Below are 16,760 nucleotides of genomic sequence, written 5' to 3' on the forward strand. Positions count from 1 at the left end.
TTGAAAGTTTTAATGAAAATTTTAATTATAAATTATACTTTTTTGTGTCGTTTTCTAATATCTGAAAAGAAAATTCAGTATCGTCTTCTTGTACATTTACATTAAAAATAATCAGCTATAGATAATTACCATTAAATGGTCAGTAGAAAAAATAGGAATCCATCTCCCTTCTTCAGACGAAACTTAATAAATTACTTATATAGTCATGTAAAAATTGTTTCTGCGTATTATCCTTGATAACATTCTGGATATGTTGCAATTTACTAAATTACGCCACTAGTAAAATCCAAGTAATTTTTCACTTTGACCCAAAATATTTCAATATTTTTACTAGACTAGACTATTAAGTAGTAAAAATTAATTAATTTTGTTAATAACATGTTAATTTTTGTTAGTGCATCAAGACAGATTTAAGCTTAAGTATAAACTAAATGTTGAAACTAACCATAAACCTATTGATTAAATTCACTAGCTAAACCATTGAAAAATGCCTGTAATTAATCAAAACCCAAACAATATGAGCTAACATATTTAATAAGGATTCCAAAGGATTACATAATGTTTATTTTTATATCACATGTTATAAAATATAAATATAGTGAAATATTTTTGTTATTAACTTAAGTTAATAACAAGTAAATTAAATTTTGTTTTAATATTTCTTAAAAACTTATAGTATGAAGAAATATTGGTAAATTACATATTATTAATCAATATTTATAATTAATATCCAGTTTACACTTAATTAAATGTAAGAACTACCCTTTATGAAAGAAATGAAATATATTCAAGTTTTTGCAAGTGAAAATAAAAAGTATATTTTAAGAGAATTTGTGGTTTTCATGAGACTTGCACTGAAAATTCTTTAATCATGAAAGAACTAAGACAAATAAAAAACTCATCTAATGTAACACATATATTTAAACATAATGGAAACAAAGCTATAAAATGAAGGGATATTTATTTTTCTTTATTTAATGCATGAATAAATTCTTCTAATTTTTCTTGAATTGCCCTAACTTTATCTATAAATAAAAAAAATTACAGTGAGCTGTATGAAATAATTACTTATTTTTTAGATATATAATTTTTAAGTTGTTAAAAATTAAGATTTTAAGATATTAAGATAATAAAATATTTACTTAATTCTTCGACTAGAGTTACACGACGGCCAGTCAGGAGTTTACACTTAATATCTGAATTTTGACTATAATCATCCAAAACATCTTTTATTTCATGATGCAAACGTCTAACTACAAAAATATAAATGAAAAAACTAACGTTAAATCAGTGAGTAAAAAATTAAAAAGTATTGTTTTTTAAGGTTTAAAGTTTGAATGGTAACTTATATATATTTTTTTTATTCATATTGAAAATCTCACTAATAAGATACTAAATGTGGTATACAAAACAGATAACTTTATTGCGAGCTTTTGATAAAATGATCCCTATAAAGAGATCATTACCTGAAGTTAAAAATTGATAACAATTTTAGTTAAATAATGTCTACATAATTTTTAAATTAGATTAAAATCATTTTAAGATGTCGAGACTTTGTTAAAATTAATGTCAAAACAAACCAGTAATATATAACAAATTTTTTGGTTGTTAAAATATACCTAGCTAAAATATTCTATTTACCTTCTCTATTGGTGATTTGTTGCCGTAACAAACTAGCAGTTACTTTTATGGTTCGTAATACTCGAGCAAACATTTCAAGTTCACAATATTCAACCTAAATTTAATATATATATATATATATAAACATTTACTATTTATATGAATTTTGTAAGTTAAAAATTAAAATAATGACTCACATGAGCTTGATCATGTTTTAATGTTAATTGTTGATAAATATAAAATTGTTTAGATTTTTCTTTGGCATTTTGTAGAGCCATTTTAAAAGAATGTCGTCTGTAGACCAAATGCCACGTCTCCCATATATCATCCAAACTACATGGAACTTTTAATTTTTGTTTTAAATTGTTAACAATGGTAATTTGTTCATCTTTACTTAACAAATTACTATGATTCTAAAAAAAATTAATTAAGATTAACTAAATTTTTTATAAATAATTAACTTAAGTAAAAAATCTTACTTTATTGGAATTTAATAAAATTTCTACTTCACTTTTTATATAATTTTTTTTTGTTTGTTCATTATTAGAATTTTGCCAATACACCCATTTTTCATAAGTGGATGGTCCAACCATTTCTTTAAGAGATTCTTCAGTTGACTGAAAATGATACATGGAAAATTTAGCTGTAAATTTTTTACTATAAATAATAAATTCATTTACTTTCAAATTATTTTCTAAAGTAGAAATCATAAACTTAGAAGCTTCNACTTTCAAATTATTTTCTAAAGTAGAAATCATAAACTTAGAAGCTTCTTCCCAGTCATGTTTATTTTTTATTCCTCTATCTTCGATCATACTTAGCTGCATAACCCGTAAACTCTCCAATGCCTAATAAAAAGCTAATTATTTTACTTTTTTAAGTTATGGAAAAATAAGTTCATACCTTATCTTCCCACGCGTGTCTTGATAATGCATCATCAATCACAGCCATTTTTAATTTATCTAAAATTTCATCAGCAGCTTGAACTTTTTGATTTTCAAAAATCACTCTAAACATTTGTTTCAAAACAGTCCAAGCAATATTTACTGATTTCCGGGGAAACATTTCTTCAGCCCACTGTTTTAGCTTGATATCAACTACAGTATTAAAACTTGCTGTAAAATAAAAAAAATATATTTATAAAACTATAAAATTTATATTACAATAAATCATAATTTAAAAATGTTAATTTTTAACTAGAAACTAACCTTGATTATTTGTTTTGTTAGCTTCATACATTGCTTGCAAATATACATTTTCTATAATATAATGAGATATGCCATTCCACAGAGCATCGCTTAATTCTCTTTCCCAATCTTTGACTGATATAAGACTTAAATCAACAACTTCATTTATAATCTCACCACGTGCTTTTTCAAATAATTCATCTCTATTCAGCTCTAAGTATCTGTTTCAAGTAATAAAATAATAAAAATAAATAAATAATAAAAATTTTTATTTTTTATAATACTATGTAACTTCAACCAGCTGAATTACAATATAATACTCCAAATAACCTACTTAATTTCTATTACATGGGTGTTCACAGGAGGGAGAACTGTGCAGTTACCTCCTTGAATTTTTGCTTATTAAATTTTTTAATCATTGTGTATCATAAAATTTTTATTAATAAAATGATAAAAAAAATTTTTTTATAACATTATATTATGAATGCCAAGATTAAAAGAAATGTTCCTATAGATTAATGACATAGGTTTGTTTTTAATTTATTAAATTTATAGACATTATTTTTATAAAAAATACAAATAACTACCAAAAATATTTTAATCATAATATTTTTTTTTTGTAAGGCCCATAGGTTAATTATTATTAAAATAATATTTTTGAGGACGTATTTTCTCTCTAAACTATAAATCCTGTGATCTACATGTATAAGACAAAATACATAATTTTGTAATTTTTTGATGAGCTAATTGTATCTACCACAAGACCTTTAAAAAAGTATAAATTCCTGTCACTCCCTTAAAATAACAGCAAAATCTTTTTTTTGTAATTTGAGATATCAGAAGATGCTTTAATCAAGAAAAGGTTAATATAAATATTATCATACCTAGGAAAATTATTTTTCCATTCTGTTTCTAAATTGTATCTTGTAGCTTTAAATGAATCAGCTTGTTGTTCAACTGTTTCACGTACCATTTTCCAAAAACAATCAGCAACAGCCATGCTTAAGTTTTTAGTTGTAAGTTGTGACGATATCCCAACAGACTCTCTACAAATTATAATTTCAATTAATTAATATTATTTTAACTGAAAATAATTCAGATATTCTTACCTAAATAGCTTTGAGTTCCTAAAAAACTTTTCTTCGTATTCTTTTATATTTTCAATGCTATCTTCTTGATTACCTCTACCAGTAACAACAGCAAAATAACCAAGAGCTTTCATTGGAAACAAACTGCCACTAAGAATTTTATTTATCTGTTAACAATTCGTAAATTAATAAAATTCAAGTTAAATTTTAATACAAAATATTATTATTACTCTATCTGCATTAGCCATATTTTTTTCAGCCATATCAACTTTGGTTAAAACTAAAATTGTACGACGTCCTAGCTGATCTATTTGTGAAACTAAATCAGTAACATTACTTCTCTCAGCATCAACAGATCCATCTTGAACACAAAGTATGATGGCATTGGGGTTGGACATATATGACATAGACATTTGACGAATACATTCTCGAGTATCAGGTGCCATACCTTGAGTAACACTCTAAATCAAATAAAAAAAAAAATGACTTAAAGAAAATATTTTATAATAATAATATATACACTTATGATCCCAGGCAAATCAACAAGAACCATTCGTTGTAGTCCAGGACCACGTACAGTCATAGAAATGACTTCGCTACTAACAGAATTTCCGCGACTGACACTATTCTTCATTCTTATTTCCACCTATCACATGAAAAAATATCTAATAATATGTTACATAATAAAATAATTACATAACTCAAGCAGAATGAGAAGGTAACATATTTTTATATGGAATAAATTTTTTGATTTTTATCATTATTTTTTTGAGTTCTTACTTCTTTTCTCAATTCAGCTAATTCAGATTCTTTAGTTAAATCAAATTCTCTTGCACTATCTTTGAATTGAGCTACATGGTATGGACCTTCACTAAGTGTTACTTTAACTGGTGCTCTAGTCATCATTTCTCCAGCTCCTCTATAAATCAAAATAACACATTTTTAATAACTAAAACAATAATTGTTTATTAATATTAGTTATTTTAATTATTAAAAGCTCAATTTAGTCAATTAAAATATTACCTTGGAAATATTCTTGCTTGAGCTATCATCTCTAATACTGATGTTTTACCAGAACTTTGATCTCCAATTACAATAACTCTAGGCAAATGATCTTGTGTTTGATAGCTTGAATCATAATCATTTAACTCATCTAATAGTTCTGAGTACATATCAATTAATGATTTCTAAAAAATGAACCAGAATATTACTTTTAATTCCCATTATAATAATCAAAGATTGCTTGTTTTTTGTTATGTAAGTGTTATAATACTATTCATAATATAACAATGAAACTAATTTATGTGAAGCACGCTAGACACAAGTTCTAGTAATGATAATGTATCTTTACACAAAACAATTAACCCAGCTTTTCTAACCTCTGTTTTCTCTTAAAATTTTTGAAAATTTAGAATCAAATAGCTTAGAACATTGTAAAAAAAACCCTTCATAATGTTAAGTAATTTCAAATTGGTAAAATTTTAGAATTTTAATTTTTTTACTGAGTAATCCATTATTAAAATTATAATGCACTTCCTATGTAGATAGAAACATGAAATTTGGCATAAATGTAGGTTTTATAAAGTAAAGGAAAAATTAAAAAATTGTTATTTTCTAAAAACAAACAATCTTACAGGAAGGATTCTTATTTAAAGTTGGCAGGTAGGTCATTTCGCTAGCTTAAACCAGCAAAAAAAAATAATATCCTTAAGAAAAACCTTACTGTGAAAAAGAGACAAATTCCAACCTCTCAATCCCAAAAAAGTCTGTAAACCAATATCTATTTTATGACCAAGTTTGCTCCATTTTAAACTTCAATCCTATTTTCATGAACAACATTGCTCCTTTATTTGTACATGTATAGATTGATCAGTTTCTGACCAAGTACAGATTTAGTAGTTATTGGAATTATGTGAAATATGGGAAGGAGAGAAATCAATGAAGTTTTCTAAATAAAGGAGTTCCTCTGATCATCCATCAAATAGGATGTAAATTTTAAATGAAATATATATATATATGTTTTTTTTTTATGAGTGCAAGTTTGCTAAAATTATCTATAATTAATAATTTAGCTCTTATGTTAACTTTTGTATATTTGATTTANAGGAGTTCCTCTGATCATCCATCAAATAGGATGTAAATTTTAAATGAAATATATATATATATGTTTTTTTTTATGAGTGCAAGTTTGCTAAAATTATCTATAATTAATAATTTAGCTCTTATGTTAACTTTTGTATATTTGATTTATAACAAATTGACGTAGTACCATATTTCCCCCCTCAGTTGCATACCATATTATTATATGGAAGTATATTGGGATATGAGTCATAAGTGCATGGTGGCCTAGTAGTAAGATTTGTTTTTATTTCGCCTTAGTTTAAAGGTTCTAATCCCAAATCATGCATCTTTTTTTATTTTTAGTGCACATTAAATGACTGGCCATTAATCTCAGGTGATTGTGTCAATATTTAAACAAAAACATTTTTTAAATGGCATTAAAACACCTTACTAACAATAATTTATTAAAATAATTTAAATTTTTTACTTTAACTTTTCTCATGTTAATCTTTTGATTATTTTTAAGTAAAATCTGCTTCCGTAAATTTTTATTTTCTTTTTCAAGACGTTCCAACTCTTTTTGATATCTTAGTTGAACTTCTATAATTTCTTGTTGTAACATATCTACAATGTATCAAACATTTTTATAAAATAAAAACTCAAATTCTAGTATGAAAACTAGTAAATTTAATCTGTTAAAACATAGAAAATATCCTTAAAAATATCTCAGTTTAAGCAACTAAAGACAGGCTAAAAAATTTAAATTCTTTAAGACTTATATAGAAATTTGGGAGAGGGCTTAGGTGATCTCTATAAAAAATAAAAGCCATCTTTCCATTACATATCAGTTATATTAAATTATAAAATTTCACTATATACACTATGATCAATATATACCGGGAATGAGTCAATAAAACAAAATTGTGTTAATTTTCTTCCAAATTTATTCAATCTCCTTCAAAATAGCTTCAATTTGAAGCAATACAAAGATTCCAGCGCTTAACCCAGTCATCCATACAGCGTTGGAAGGCCTGAGCCGGAATGGCCTTGAGTTTCTTCGTCGCATTCTCTTTGATCGTATCCAGCGACTCAAAATGATGCCCACAAAGCGGCAATTTCAGTCGGGAGAACAAAAAAAAATTACACGGTGCCAAGTCGGGTGAATACGGTGCTTGTTGAAGTTTTTCAACGTCGTGTTTCATCAAATAGTCTTGCACTAGCTTGACTTTGTGAACTGGCACATTGTCGTGGTGTAAAATCCAATTGTTGGCCGCCCACAAATCCAGCTGTTTACAACGCACTGCGTCCCTCAAATGCTTCATAAAGCCAATAAAATACTCCTTATTAATGGTTTGGCCGTGTGGTAAGTATTCGAAGTCCACTACACCACGGTAATCAAAGAATAAAGTGAGCATACCTTGATTTTTGAGCGACTTTGGCGTGCTTTTTATGGATTTGGCTCGTGGGGAGCAAGCCATTCAGATGATTGCTGGTTAGTTAGCACGTCATACTCGTAGACCCATGTCTCGTCGTCAGTTATGATGCGTTTCATGAATATAGGGTCGTTAGATGTCTCCCAAATCATTTCTTCGGCCACACCCTTTCGATGCTCTTTTTGGAGTAAATTCAACTCTTTTGGCACCAACAGTTCTGCAACGCATCGCATACCCATAATATTGGAAATTATGTGCTGTGCCGTTCCATAAGAGATTTTTACTTCATCAGCAACGTCTCTTATACTCACATGACAATTTTCTAAAACTAATTTCTTCTCCAATGCGACGTTTTCTTCAGTATTTGATGTTTATGGCCCCGCACGCTGCAAATTCTCACAAACTTCACGGCCACTTTTAAACTCTTTATACCATTCGTATGCTTTAGTTTCCAATATAATAGAATCCCCATATGTTTTCTTCAAAATTTCCAATGCATCTTTGCACGTAATATCATTGGAAACACAAAATTTCAAACAGATTCTTTGCTCAACTGATTTTTCTATTGTAAAATGCGACGAAATAAAAAAATGTAATCTATTGTTTACAGCTGTCAAACACATAATAATGATGCAATACCGCTCAAAATTGTCAGAGATGTCAAATAAGGGTGTACCAACTTGAGAAAAAAAAATTACTGGATTTGACAACCGTGCGCTGTTTAAATGAGTCATTCCCGGTACTTATTGATTACTAAAATAATTTGATTATCATGAATATAGTACTTATGAGTTCTTGAAATTATGATCATTTATGTCATTAATGGCAAAAAATGAATTACAAAGAGTATACAAATTATTGAATGTTTATAATATTTAATTAATTTTTTTTAAAAAAAAAACATACCTATTTTTCTAGATGTTTCAGAAGTATTTGAGGTTGCAGCTTCAACCATAGCAGGAGACAAAAATTCAGCTAAAATTATATTTCAAGGTAGTTAATTATTCTTATAAAATAAAATGTTATATTATTTTAATATAAAATATGTATGAAATTTTGTTATTTCCCTGAATTATTCATTAAAATTCAGAATTTATTTAATTTTAATATTTTTTTTTTTATTATACATACAAAGCAATTTACAATAAATTAAAAAATAATAATAATAATAATATGTATATTAAATTAGAATATGTTTTAAATACATAAATCAATTACAGATAATATGAAAAAAATCATAAGTTTAAAGTATTATCTTGAGTATTTAGAAAAGCATTAGAAAATTAATATCAGTTTATTTTAGGACAGTTACATAAAACCTATTAAAAAACTCTCAGATAATATATAACCTGTATAATCTCTAACACAGTACTCTATATTATATTATTTTAAGTTGAAATATAATTAAAGTAACTTAAAAACTAACTGCAAAAAAAGGCAATACCAAAATATAAATGGAAGAACTTAAAATAAAAAATTTAATTAAAAAAATATTAAAACAAAAAGAATATAAACAAGTATGCAACCAAAAAAAATTATTAAACTTTTATAGACACTCACATTGAACATCCATTTCAAATGAGGTATCTGAATTAGATACCTCAGCAGCTTTAAATGCCTCATCAATATGATACCCAAGCCAGCTTTTAAATTTTTCCAATTTGTTAGATTCTTCAGAATCTATAACAAACAAAATAAACTAATTTTGTAATGAAAAATAAAATGAAATTAATTGGATATTAAAAATAATAACAGCTGAAATTTAACAAGAAGAATTATAAACACACTTTTTTCTACGGCTCACTTCAATTTTAAGTTTAGATATTTGGTCATACTAAATGAACATAATATTTAAGTTCTTCCACCTTAAAATTAGTATACTTAAATTACCTACCATATTCAATGTTCTTTACAGCATCTAATATTGATTTCAATGAGTTTTGTAATGTATTAACTTGTTCACTACTAGGTAGTATATCTTCTAACCAACTTATATCAGGTAGAGAATCTTTCCACTCTTGGTATTTCTAGTAAAATAAATTTAAGTTATACATTTTACATCAATAGATTATATAAGTCTATCAAATAATAAAATAATAATTAACATACCAAAAATTTTATTTTATTTACCTTTGAGACTGTTACTCCACCACTTACTGCACCACCTAATACTAAATATCGAAGTTTTAAAACATGGTTTAAAACACGTAATATTGCAAAATTTCTCGATATTTGAGGGTGATGTAACCTAAACAATGGGTTATTCAACATTCGGCGTTGTGTGACATGACTAATATATCGTTGGTTGTGTGAAATACATTTCTTTAAAAGTTTGCGATTTTTTAATAAACATACAACAATAGGACGTCTAAAAGTTAATAATTCCATTTCAAATTAATCTAAAAACAATATAAATATGAATAAGCTAATTAAAAAAAAATTAATACACTGAAAATAAAAAATAACATAATACTAACTAATATCCTCTCGTCTATTATGACTATTAAAAAATCGAATTAGTTAATTATCAACATATCCCACAGATGAATTTAAACATACAGTATTACCATTGAGTACAGTATGATGTTATATATTAATATTAAACATCATATTATATGATTTACAACTATTTGATGCTTCGGACATTAATGAAACTCGGGAGCAGCGGCAACCTTTAATTGATAATGAGACATTACCTTAGTTATCATATTACAAGGGTAATGATAAAAAAAAAATTATCAATATCAAGTTTATTGGTTTTAAGTTTTAAAAAGTTGGTCAATGTATTTATAGACAAAAAAAAAATAAAATAAACGTAGATCTTATAAACATGTTTATAAAATCAATGAAAAAAAGCATAGAACCATAGATTAAATACACTATGTCTATGTTATAGGTATTGCCGCGGAAATCAGGCTATTAGCAACCGAATTTTTGTTAATTTATATCTGGAAAGATAGCGCCATTTACCTTCTGGAAAAATACTAAATAATTAATAACTGTCCAGTAAATCATAGCCGTCAATTGATGAACGGCTAAAATCCGCTAGCTCAGATTAAAATAAGACCTGTTATTATTAAAAGGCAATTTCTTATTATTTGTATTAAGTGAAATATATCCCTAAAAATATAATAATTTAACACTACATATGCAATTATTAATTATTTTGACATAATACTAACTGAAATATTTTTTGACAACATTTACGACCAATAATATAACTTATCTTTTCATTTAAATTGACTACTTTTTTTTTCAAAACCTATAATATAAGTGGTTATAGTATCATTACTAGCTTTATCTACTTTGATATTATTGTTAAAACCTTGAACAAATTTAAACATATTTTATAAATTAGTTCAAACTTTTTATTAATATCATTAATGTAGCATGATGTAGGCATCACAATTTTTCAACAAAACATTTTTTTTAATAATCATATTATTGTATTATAATTTAAAAGAACTGGCTTGCTAAATTAAAAAATATAAATTCCATTATTGAGTAAATCCTTAAAAGTATATACCTTTTAGTTAATAAACACATATTTGGAATAAAAAAATTATAGGTAAAATTATTGTACACTAAATTATTCTTTATTACAAACTGAACATTTATTTTTTAAAAAATAATATAAATATATAATATTTATTAACTTATAATATTAAAATCAAAATTATAAATTAAAATGGTAACTATTAAATATAGACCATGTGCTACGTTGTGTTAAACATTGGACTCTTTACTTACATACATAACTTTTCATACAAATTAGCTTGATTCTTAATTTAACACTTTCAACAATAATCCAAATGTTATGTTTTAAGACAAATTTAATTTAAAATTTTTTTTCTGTATACTTGTCATAATCATCAAAACTGAATATTTAATGTCTGGAAATAAATTATTTTGTTAAAAAAAATATATATATATATATATAACTAATTGGAATGAATATTGAAAAAACTCAAAAAGTACTTATTTTAAAAGGAAAACAAAATAAAATAGACAATCCTTATTCTTTTATAATCAAATTAAATTTTTTTTAGGAACTACTGTAAATAAATTAATGAAAATTATGAATATGTTAATGATTTCATGGATTGTTGTATTATTTAGAATATTTACAGATATATCCATACCTTCAGTTTTGTGCTAACGTTTCAAACTCGTTGCAAAATTCATCTTTGAACCTGAAATTATTGTTCCAAAGATGAACATTCTTAAGTTCAAAATGTCAGTACAAACATGAAAACATAAATATATTTGTAAACATAGATATTAATGAAACTTTTCATAGTTTATTACTTGATATTTTTACTTATATTGTTGCAAAAATCAGAAAAAATAAAAAAAAATGTTATATTATCAAAAACAAATAACAAAAAATATGATTGTAACATAATGTAAGGATTCAAAAATTCTTTAAAAAAATTATAGTAAAATTTTAAAGCATCAACAGTTATAAGTTATCAGTAATTATAAATAATATTATTTATAGTTACTATAATTTTGCCGTCCTTAAATATTATCTAAAATGTGATGTCTCATCTATATTTGTAGAATCTGTGAATTTATAAAATAAAAATGTATATTATAATATAGCATACTCTTAGAATTAAAATTGATTTTTTGACCTATTTGCATGATCAGTAAATTAATAAATAAGGAAATACCTAATTCTTTACTTTAGAGTTAATTTTTACTGCTTATATTAATTTAATATTTTATTTGTGTTAATAGTGATCCAAAGGAAAAAATAAATTTACGGTAAAGTTAAAATAACATTACTATTTTATAATGCCAAAATTTTTTCTTAAAAAATTATATTTTTTTAACTTATTAAGCACTCTATATTATTATAGTTAATGAATTAATTACTTTAGATTTGTTCTTTGGTTTTAAAACCATGAATTGTGATGCTAGACTTTTTTTTATAATACCATCTTTAGGTATAACGTAATGATCCATGTTTAGATATAAAGTAGGTTTCACTTCTATTAATCCATCATTACTAGCTGCTAAATCATTTATGGGCCACACACTATATTTTGATTTTTTTCCATGTCTCGCTATAACATGGTCTTCTCCTATCATTCCACAAATTATTGCCCAGTGTGCTGTGTGTCCTTGGTTAACTGTTGGCATCATATTGCGATCATCATCATAACTAATAAAATAAAAAATTACTGAAGATGTAATAACTGTATAGCAAGTCTTAAAATTTAAAAATATATACCATATAATGATTAAACAATCATCTTTTATCAATTTTACAATAAATGACTTATCCTTGATGAGTGAATAATTAATATGATAAATTTTGTACCAGTTAGCTAAAAATAAATCAGCCATTTCACACATTTGGGAAGTAGAAAACATTTCACCTAATTTAGTGAAACCTCGTTTTTTTGCTTCATTATACAATAAATCAATTGTCACGCGAGGTTCACTAAAATCTGATAAAGGTTCAGCCATGCATAATACAACCAATCCACAACTATAAAATTGGTATACAAGTTTTATAAAAAATTACTAATAATAAGACAAAAAGTAATTACGTTGGTCCTATTTGTTTAATTGATTTAAGGGGGGTAATTTTGCATTTCAACCCTTGATTTTGGTACCCAGGATATAACATGCACCATGTTTTTTTTATTTCAGCAAGTATCTCATTTGCAGTCTCATGCCTAAATATATATGCAATATTAAAGCATTATGTTTTATCTTAAAATGAATAAAACTTATAAATAAACCTAAAAACATATTTATTTAGTTCTAATATTTGTGCTGCTAAACCAAATTTTAGCAAACAAAAATTGGCACTTATTAAGGGTAATCTAATTAAATGTTCTTTAAAGTGCAAGTAGTATTAATACATGTCACTTTTTTTTGCTAATAACAATAAATTATAGTTTCTGTGGATAGTTAATCCTTAACTACATAAATTAAAAATTTGTCTTTTGAAAAATTGTGTAGTAGAATAATTCCAATAGTGATTTCTTAGTGTACATGATATTTAAAGCAAATTTGGGAAGCATGTATATATGCACTTTCATGAAATAGTGAATAGTTAAGTCTAATTTTTTAAATATAAAATTTTAATCCTACAATAAAATTGCAAGATATACATATTTACCTGAAAATTGAAAGTTTTTAACATTTTGTGAAATAGTATTTTTATAAATAATATTGTCCACAATTATAATAAATATAATCATTAAAAACTTTACCATGTCATTTGTGGATTTAAATGATAGCAACAATCTCGATGGTAACTTTGTTGTAATTTAACAATTGGAGTAAAAGATTTGGTACTCGACTCCTGTGTGAACTAAACATTGGCGAAAATATGCGATGGTTATCAACTATACTTAGATATTTGATATAGTATGCCAAATATGGTAAAATGTAGATTTTTTATGATAACTAGTTCTATAATCAACATTAAAAACCATCAATGTTAATTATATCATAGTTATTCCTTTGAAAATATTTTAAGTTTAACGCAGGATCTTACAATTTACAGTTTTGAAATTTTCAGAAATATTTTTCAAAGAAATTAAAAAATGCTACCAGAATAAAACATAAGCGATAAGATGAAATATCTACATCTTTTCAAGTGTTAGGTTTTCATGTGGTATAATAACTACAAATATATATTAATTGATATTATTTATACAGTTATTATAAAACTTTCTTAAAAACGTTCTATTTTATCTATGTTCTAATATATAATTGTGATAATAACCATAGTAAAATGAATTCATTTTACTATGATAATAATAAAATATATAAAGAATTATTCGTGATATAATCACAGAATGTCTATTAAAATCAGTTATCTGAGATAACTTATCTCTACAACAGCTGAAAATATAACTGAGTGAATATCATCTTATGATGAAATAAAATTTTGAAAAAGTGAAAAGTAGCTAATAAAGTATCTACTTATATTTCATTATTTAATTTATAAAAATACACACATTTACTTAATAACTATTAAATAAGTTTTTATTTTTAATTATAGCTTTCTTGATAAAAATATATTTTGAGTTTATCAATTAAAGTTCTACTAACAATTTTATTCATAATTTAATTACAATTGAATATGTTACTTAGTTATTGTCCATAGTTCGTAAATTTTGTGTGATTTGCCTAACTCTAATGGCAGGACGAATTACTACTGCCTCAGTCAGAGCAGTGTTAGGAACTAAACGAACAACAAAAGCAGCTCTCACCTTGGTTTGTATTACAACTATAATATTCAACGTAAACATAATTACCATCGTAAATTTTCATGCTACTTTAATTTATCTTTTAATTCCTTTTAACAATAATATTTATCTTACTTTATTTTGAAATTATTAAAAGTATTATTTAAGTAATATTTTAATTATTGTTATATATTTAAAGTGTATTATTGAAAACAATTATATATATTTTTTATTATGCTACAATAATAATAACATGTTTTTTGTATAATTTTAAATAAGAATATAAATATAATTATAAGTTAAAAATTTTCATTGACTTTTTGCTAACGTATTATGTTTTAATTAGACTAATTAATTAAATATTGATTAATAATTTCTTTTTTTTTTATAGACTCCATCTGCCATAAAACAATTGAAAAAAATCCTTTCCGTAAAACCTGAATGTGTAAGATATTTTAGATTACTTTTTAGTGTAATTATAAATAAAGTTTTTTATATTTTATTATAGATTGGCCTTAAAATAGGAGTAAAACAACGAGGTTGTAATGGTCTTAGTTACACCCTTGATTATGCTGAAGAAATGCATAAATTAGATGAAGAAGTTGTTCAAGATGGTATTTGTTATATAAAATCTACAATTTTAAATAATTATATTTATATTATTATTTTTAAAGTTTTACAATTATTTTATAAAATTAGTGATTAGCCATTACCTCCTTTTAAAAACAATTCAATTATTATTAATCAAAATTTATTGTACATTTTAGGAGTTCGAGTATTTATTGATAGAAAAGCTCAATTAACATTACTTGGCACAGAAATGGATTATATACAAACAAAATTATCATCAGAGTTTGTATTTTACAATCCCAATATTAAAGGAACATGTGGATGTGGTGAAAGTTTTAATATATGATTGAATTTGGTAATTTTTAAATAATATTATCAAAATAGTATTTTATAGTTATAATTAGTAAAATATTGTAATTTGTTGTGTTTATCAAAAATTAAAAAAATTAATTATTTATATATTTAATTTTCTTATTATTGTAGTAATGTAAAATATAGTTTGGTAGCTTAATTTTTTTAGTGTTGAATTAATTTTATACACTAATCAAAAAATTTTTTTTAGATTCAATTAATTGGTAAATGCCAATATGTTAAATGAAACAAATGTTTTGGGAGTAAAATTATTATAATAGTCAGTCTATAAATTGTAAAATAATTATATGCTGTAAATTTTGTATAGTGACTTTTACATTGATAGAATATAATTGTTATTTATTGATTTATTAACAAAACATGAGTTTATTGATTATGTAGTGTGATTACTTTTTATAACTACTATAAATAACTTTTTAATTAGTACCACCCATTCTTTTTTCAATCAATTTGTCCTAACCTAATTATTAAAGATCTTCCGAGTACAGTTTTAATAATGTTGCACCTATGATAGGAGTCAAAAGAAATTAAATATCCAATAAGGATTAAAAACACTGGTGTAGCCATTGTAAATGTTTGATAATTTAAAACATTTTTTAGGTTTTGTTTTTTTCTTAATTTTAAGCATTAAAATATTTTCATAATAAAACAAACCAGTAGCAATAATTTTTAAAATATTATATTTTCTTACAATACGCCTGGAGGTGTGATGTAACATAGTGGATTATTCAATCACTGTCTAGTGGCAATCTGTACTGTTGCTGTTGATTCTTGGATAGATAACCATAAAGGAAACTTAACAAAAACACACACCTTGCTCTCATACTGGTTACCTCAGCTTTAATGATGCTGTGTCATATTGACAACTGGTGAATAGATCCTGTCCATAAACCATAAGGCAGAGTGGACCCCAAATAGTTGGGATAAATGCTTTGGTGATGATTGTATTTTCATACAAAAAATTCAAAACAAACTTATTCAATTAATTAAAACTTCAAATTATTTTTGGTTTAAAAATTGTAATATTCAAGTCAATTTTTTTAAAGTATAACCTATTAAAAACACATTATAATACATTACCAATGTATTAACATACTTATGTCAATTAATTCATGCCTTAATGATTTTAGGTAAATTTCTTTTAGAAATGTCAAGTTTATATATTATATTATTTGTGTACAATGAATGATTGGGTCCCTCCATTGACAGCAA

At 24.8% G+C, this 16,760-nt stretch overlaps 3 protein-coding genes across 8 annotated transcripts; 1 reads left to right on the top strand and 2 right to left on the bottom strand.

Moving 5' to 3' along the window:
* Positions 1 to 903: 903 nt before the first annotated feature.
* On the bottom strand, positions 904 to 10,061 carry LOC126897829 (dynamin-like 120 kDa protein, mitochondrial). 2 transcript variants are annotated; one of them, XM_050671724.1, is made up of 20 exons: positions 9,867 to 10,061; positions 9,520 to 9,788; positions 9,284 to 9,416; positions 8,950 to 9,069; positions 8,296 to 8,364; positions 6,444 to 6,580; positions 4,919 to 5,082; positions 4,676 to 4,814; positions 4,416 to 4,541; positions 4,126 to 4,356; positions 3,917 to 4,062; positions 3,692 to 3,853; positions 2,829 to 3,028; positions 2,524 to 2,735; positions 2,349 to 2,468; positions 2,100 to 2,237; positions 1,818 to 2,033; positions 1,642 to 1,735; positions 1,143 to 1,253; positions 904 to 1,025 (listed from the first exon to the last, which is right to left on the bottom strand). In XM_050671724.1, the coding sequence occupies exons 2-20, from the start codon at positions 9,775 to 9,777 to the stop codon at positions 961 to 963; spliced, it is 2,841 nt and encodes a 946-aa protein (XP_050527681.1). In that variant the 5' UTR covers positions 9,778 to 9,788; positions 9,867 to 10,061; the 3' UTR covers positions 904 to 960. The 2 variants fall into 2 exon arrangements, with proteins under 2 accessions (XP_050527681.1, XP_050527682.1); XM_050671725.1 differs by lacking the exon at positions 8,950 to 9,069.
* Positions 10,062 to 10,998: 937 nt separating this feature from the next.
* LOC126898478 (UPF0692 protein CG33108-like) lies at positions 10,999 to 14,040 on the bottom strand. 5 transcript variants are annotated; one of them, XM_050672527.1, is made up of 6 exons: positions 13,910 to 14,034; positions 13,623 to 13,824; positions 12,951 to 13,079; positions 12,629 to 12,889; positions 12,271 to 12,559; positions 11,013 to 11,282 (listed from the first exon to the last, which is right to left on the bottom strand). In XM_050672527.1, exons 2-6 carry the CDS (start codon positions 13,628 to 13,630, stop codon positions 11,262 to 11,264), a joined length of 708 nt encoding a protein of 235 aa, XP_050528484.1. In that variant the 5' UTR covers positions 13,631 to 13,824; positions 13,910 to 14,034; the 3' UTR covers positions 11,013 to 11,261. The 5 variants fall into 5 exon arrangements, with proteins under 5 accessions (XP_050528487.1, XP_050528486.1, XP_050528484.1 ...); XM_050672529.1 differs by having other exon boundaries at positions 11,008 to 11,282; positions 13,529 to 14,030; XM_050672526.1 differs by having other exon boundaries at positions 13,623 to 14,025.
* A 247-nt stretch (positions 14,041 to 14,287) lies between these two features.
* LOC126898480 (iron-sulfur cluster assembly 1 homolog, mitochondrial-like) lies at positions 14,288 to 15,928 on the top strand. Its single transcript, XM_050672531.1, has 5 exons — positions 14,288 to 14,634; positions 14,998 to 15,051; positions 15,115 to 15,220; positions 15,374 to 15,531; positions 15,739 to 15,928. Exons 1-4 carry the CDS (start codon positions 14,557 to 14,559, stop codon positions 15,520 to 15,522), a joined length of 387 nt encoding a protein of 128 aa, XP_050528488.1. The 5' UTR covers positions 14,288 to 14,556; the 3' UTR covers positions 15,523 to 15,531; positions 15,739 to 15,928.
* Positions 15,929 to 16,760: the final 832 nt, after the last annotated feature.

This window comes from Daktulosphaira vitifoliae, unplaced genomic scaffold (genome assembly GCF_025091365.1).
Source record: "Daktulosphaira vitifoliae isolate Bord-2020 unplaced genomic scaffold, ASM2509136v1 Scaffold_2, whole genome shotgun sequence".
NCBI lineage: Eukaryota > Metazoa > Arthropoda > Insecta > Hemiptera > Phylloxeridae > Daktulosphaira > Daktulosphaira vitifoliae.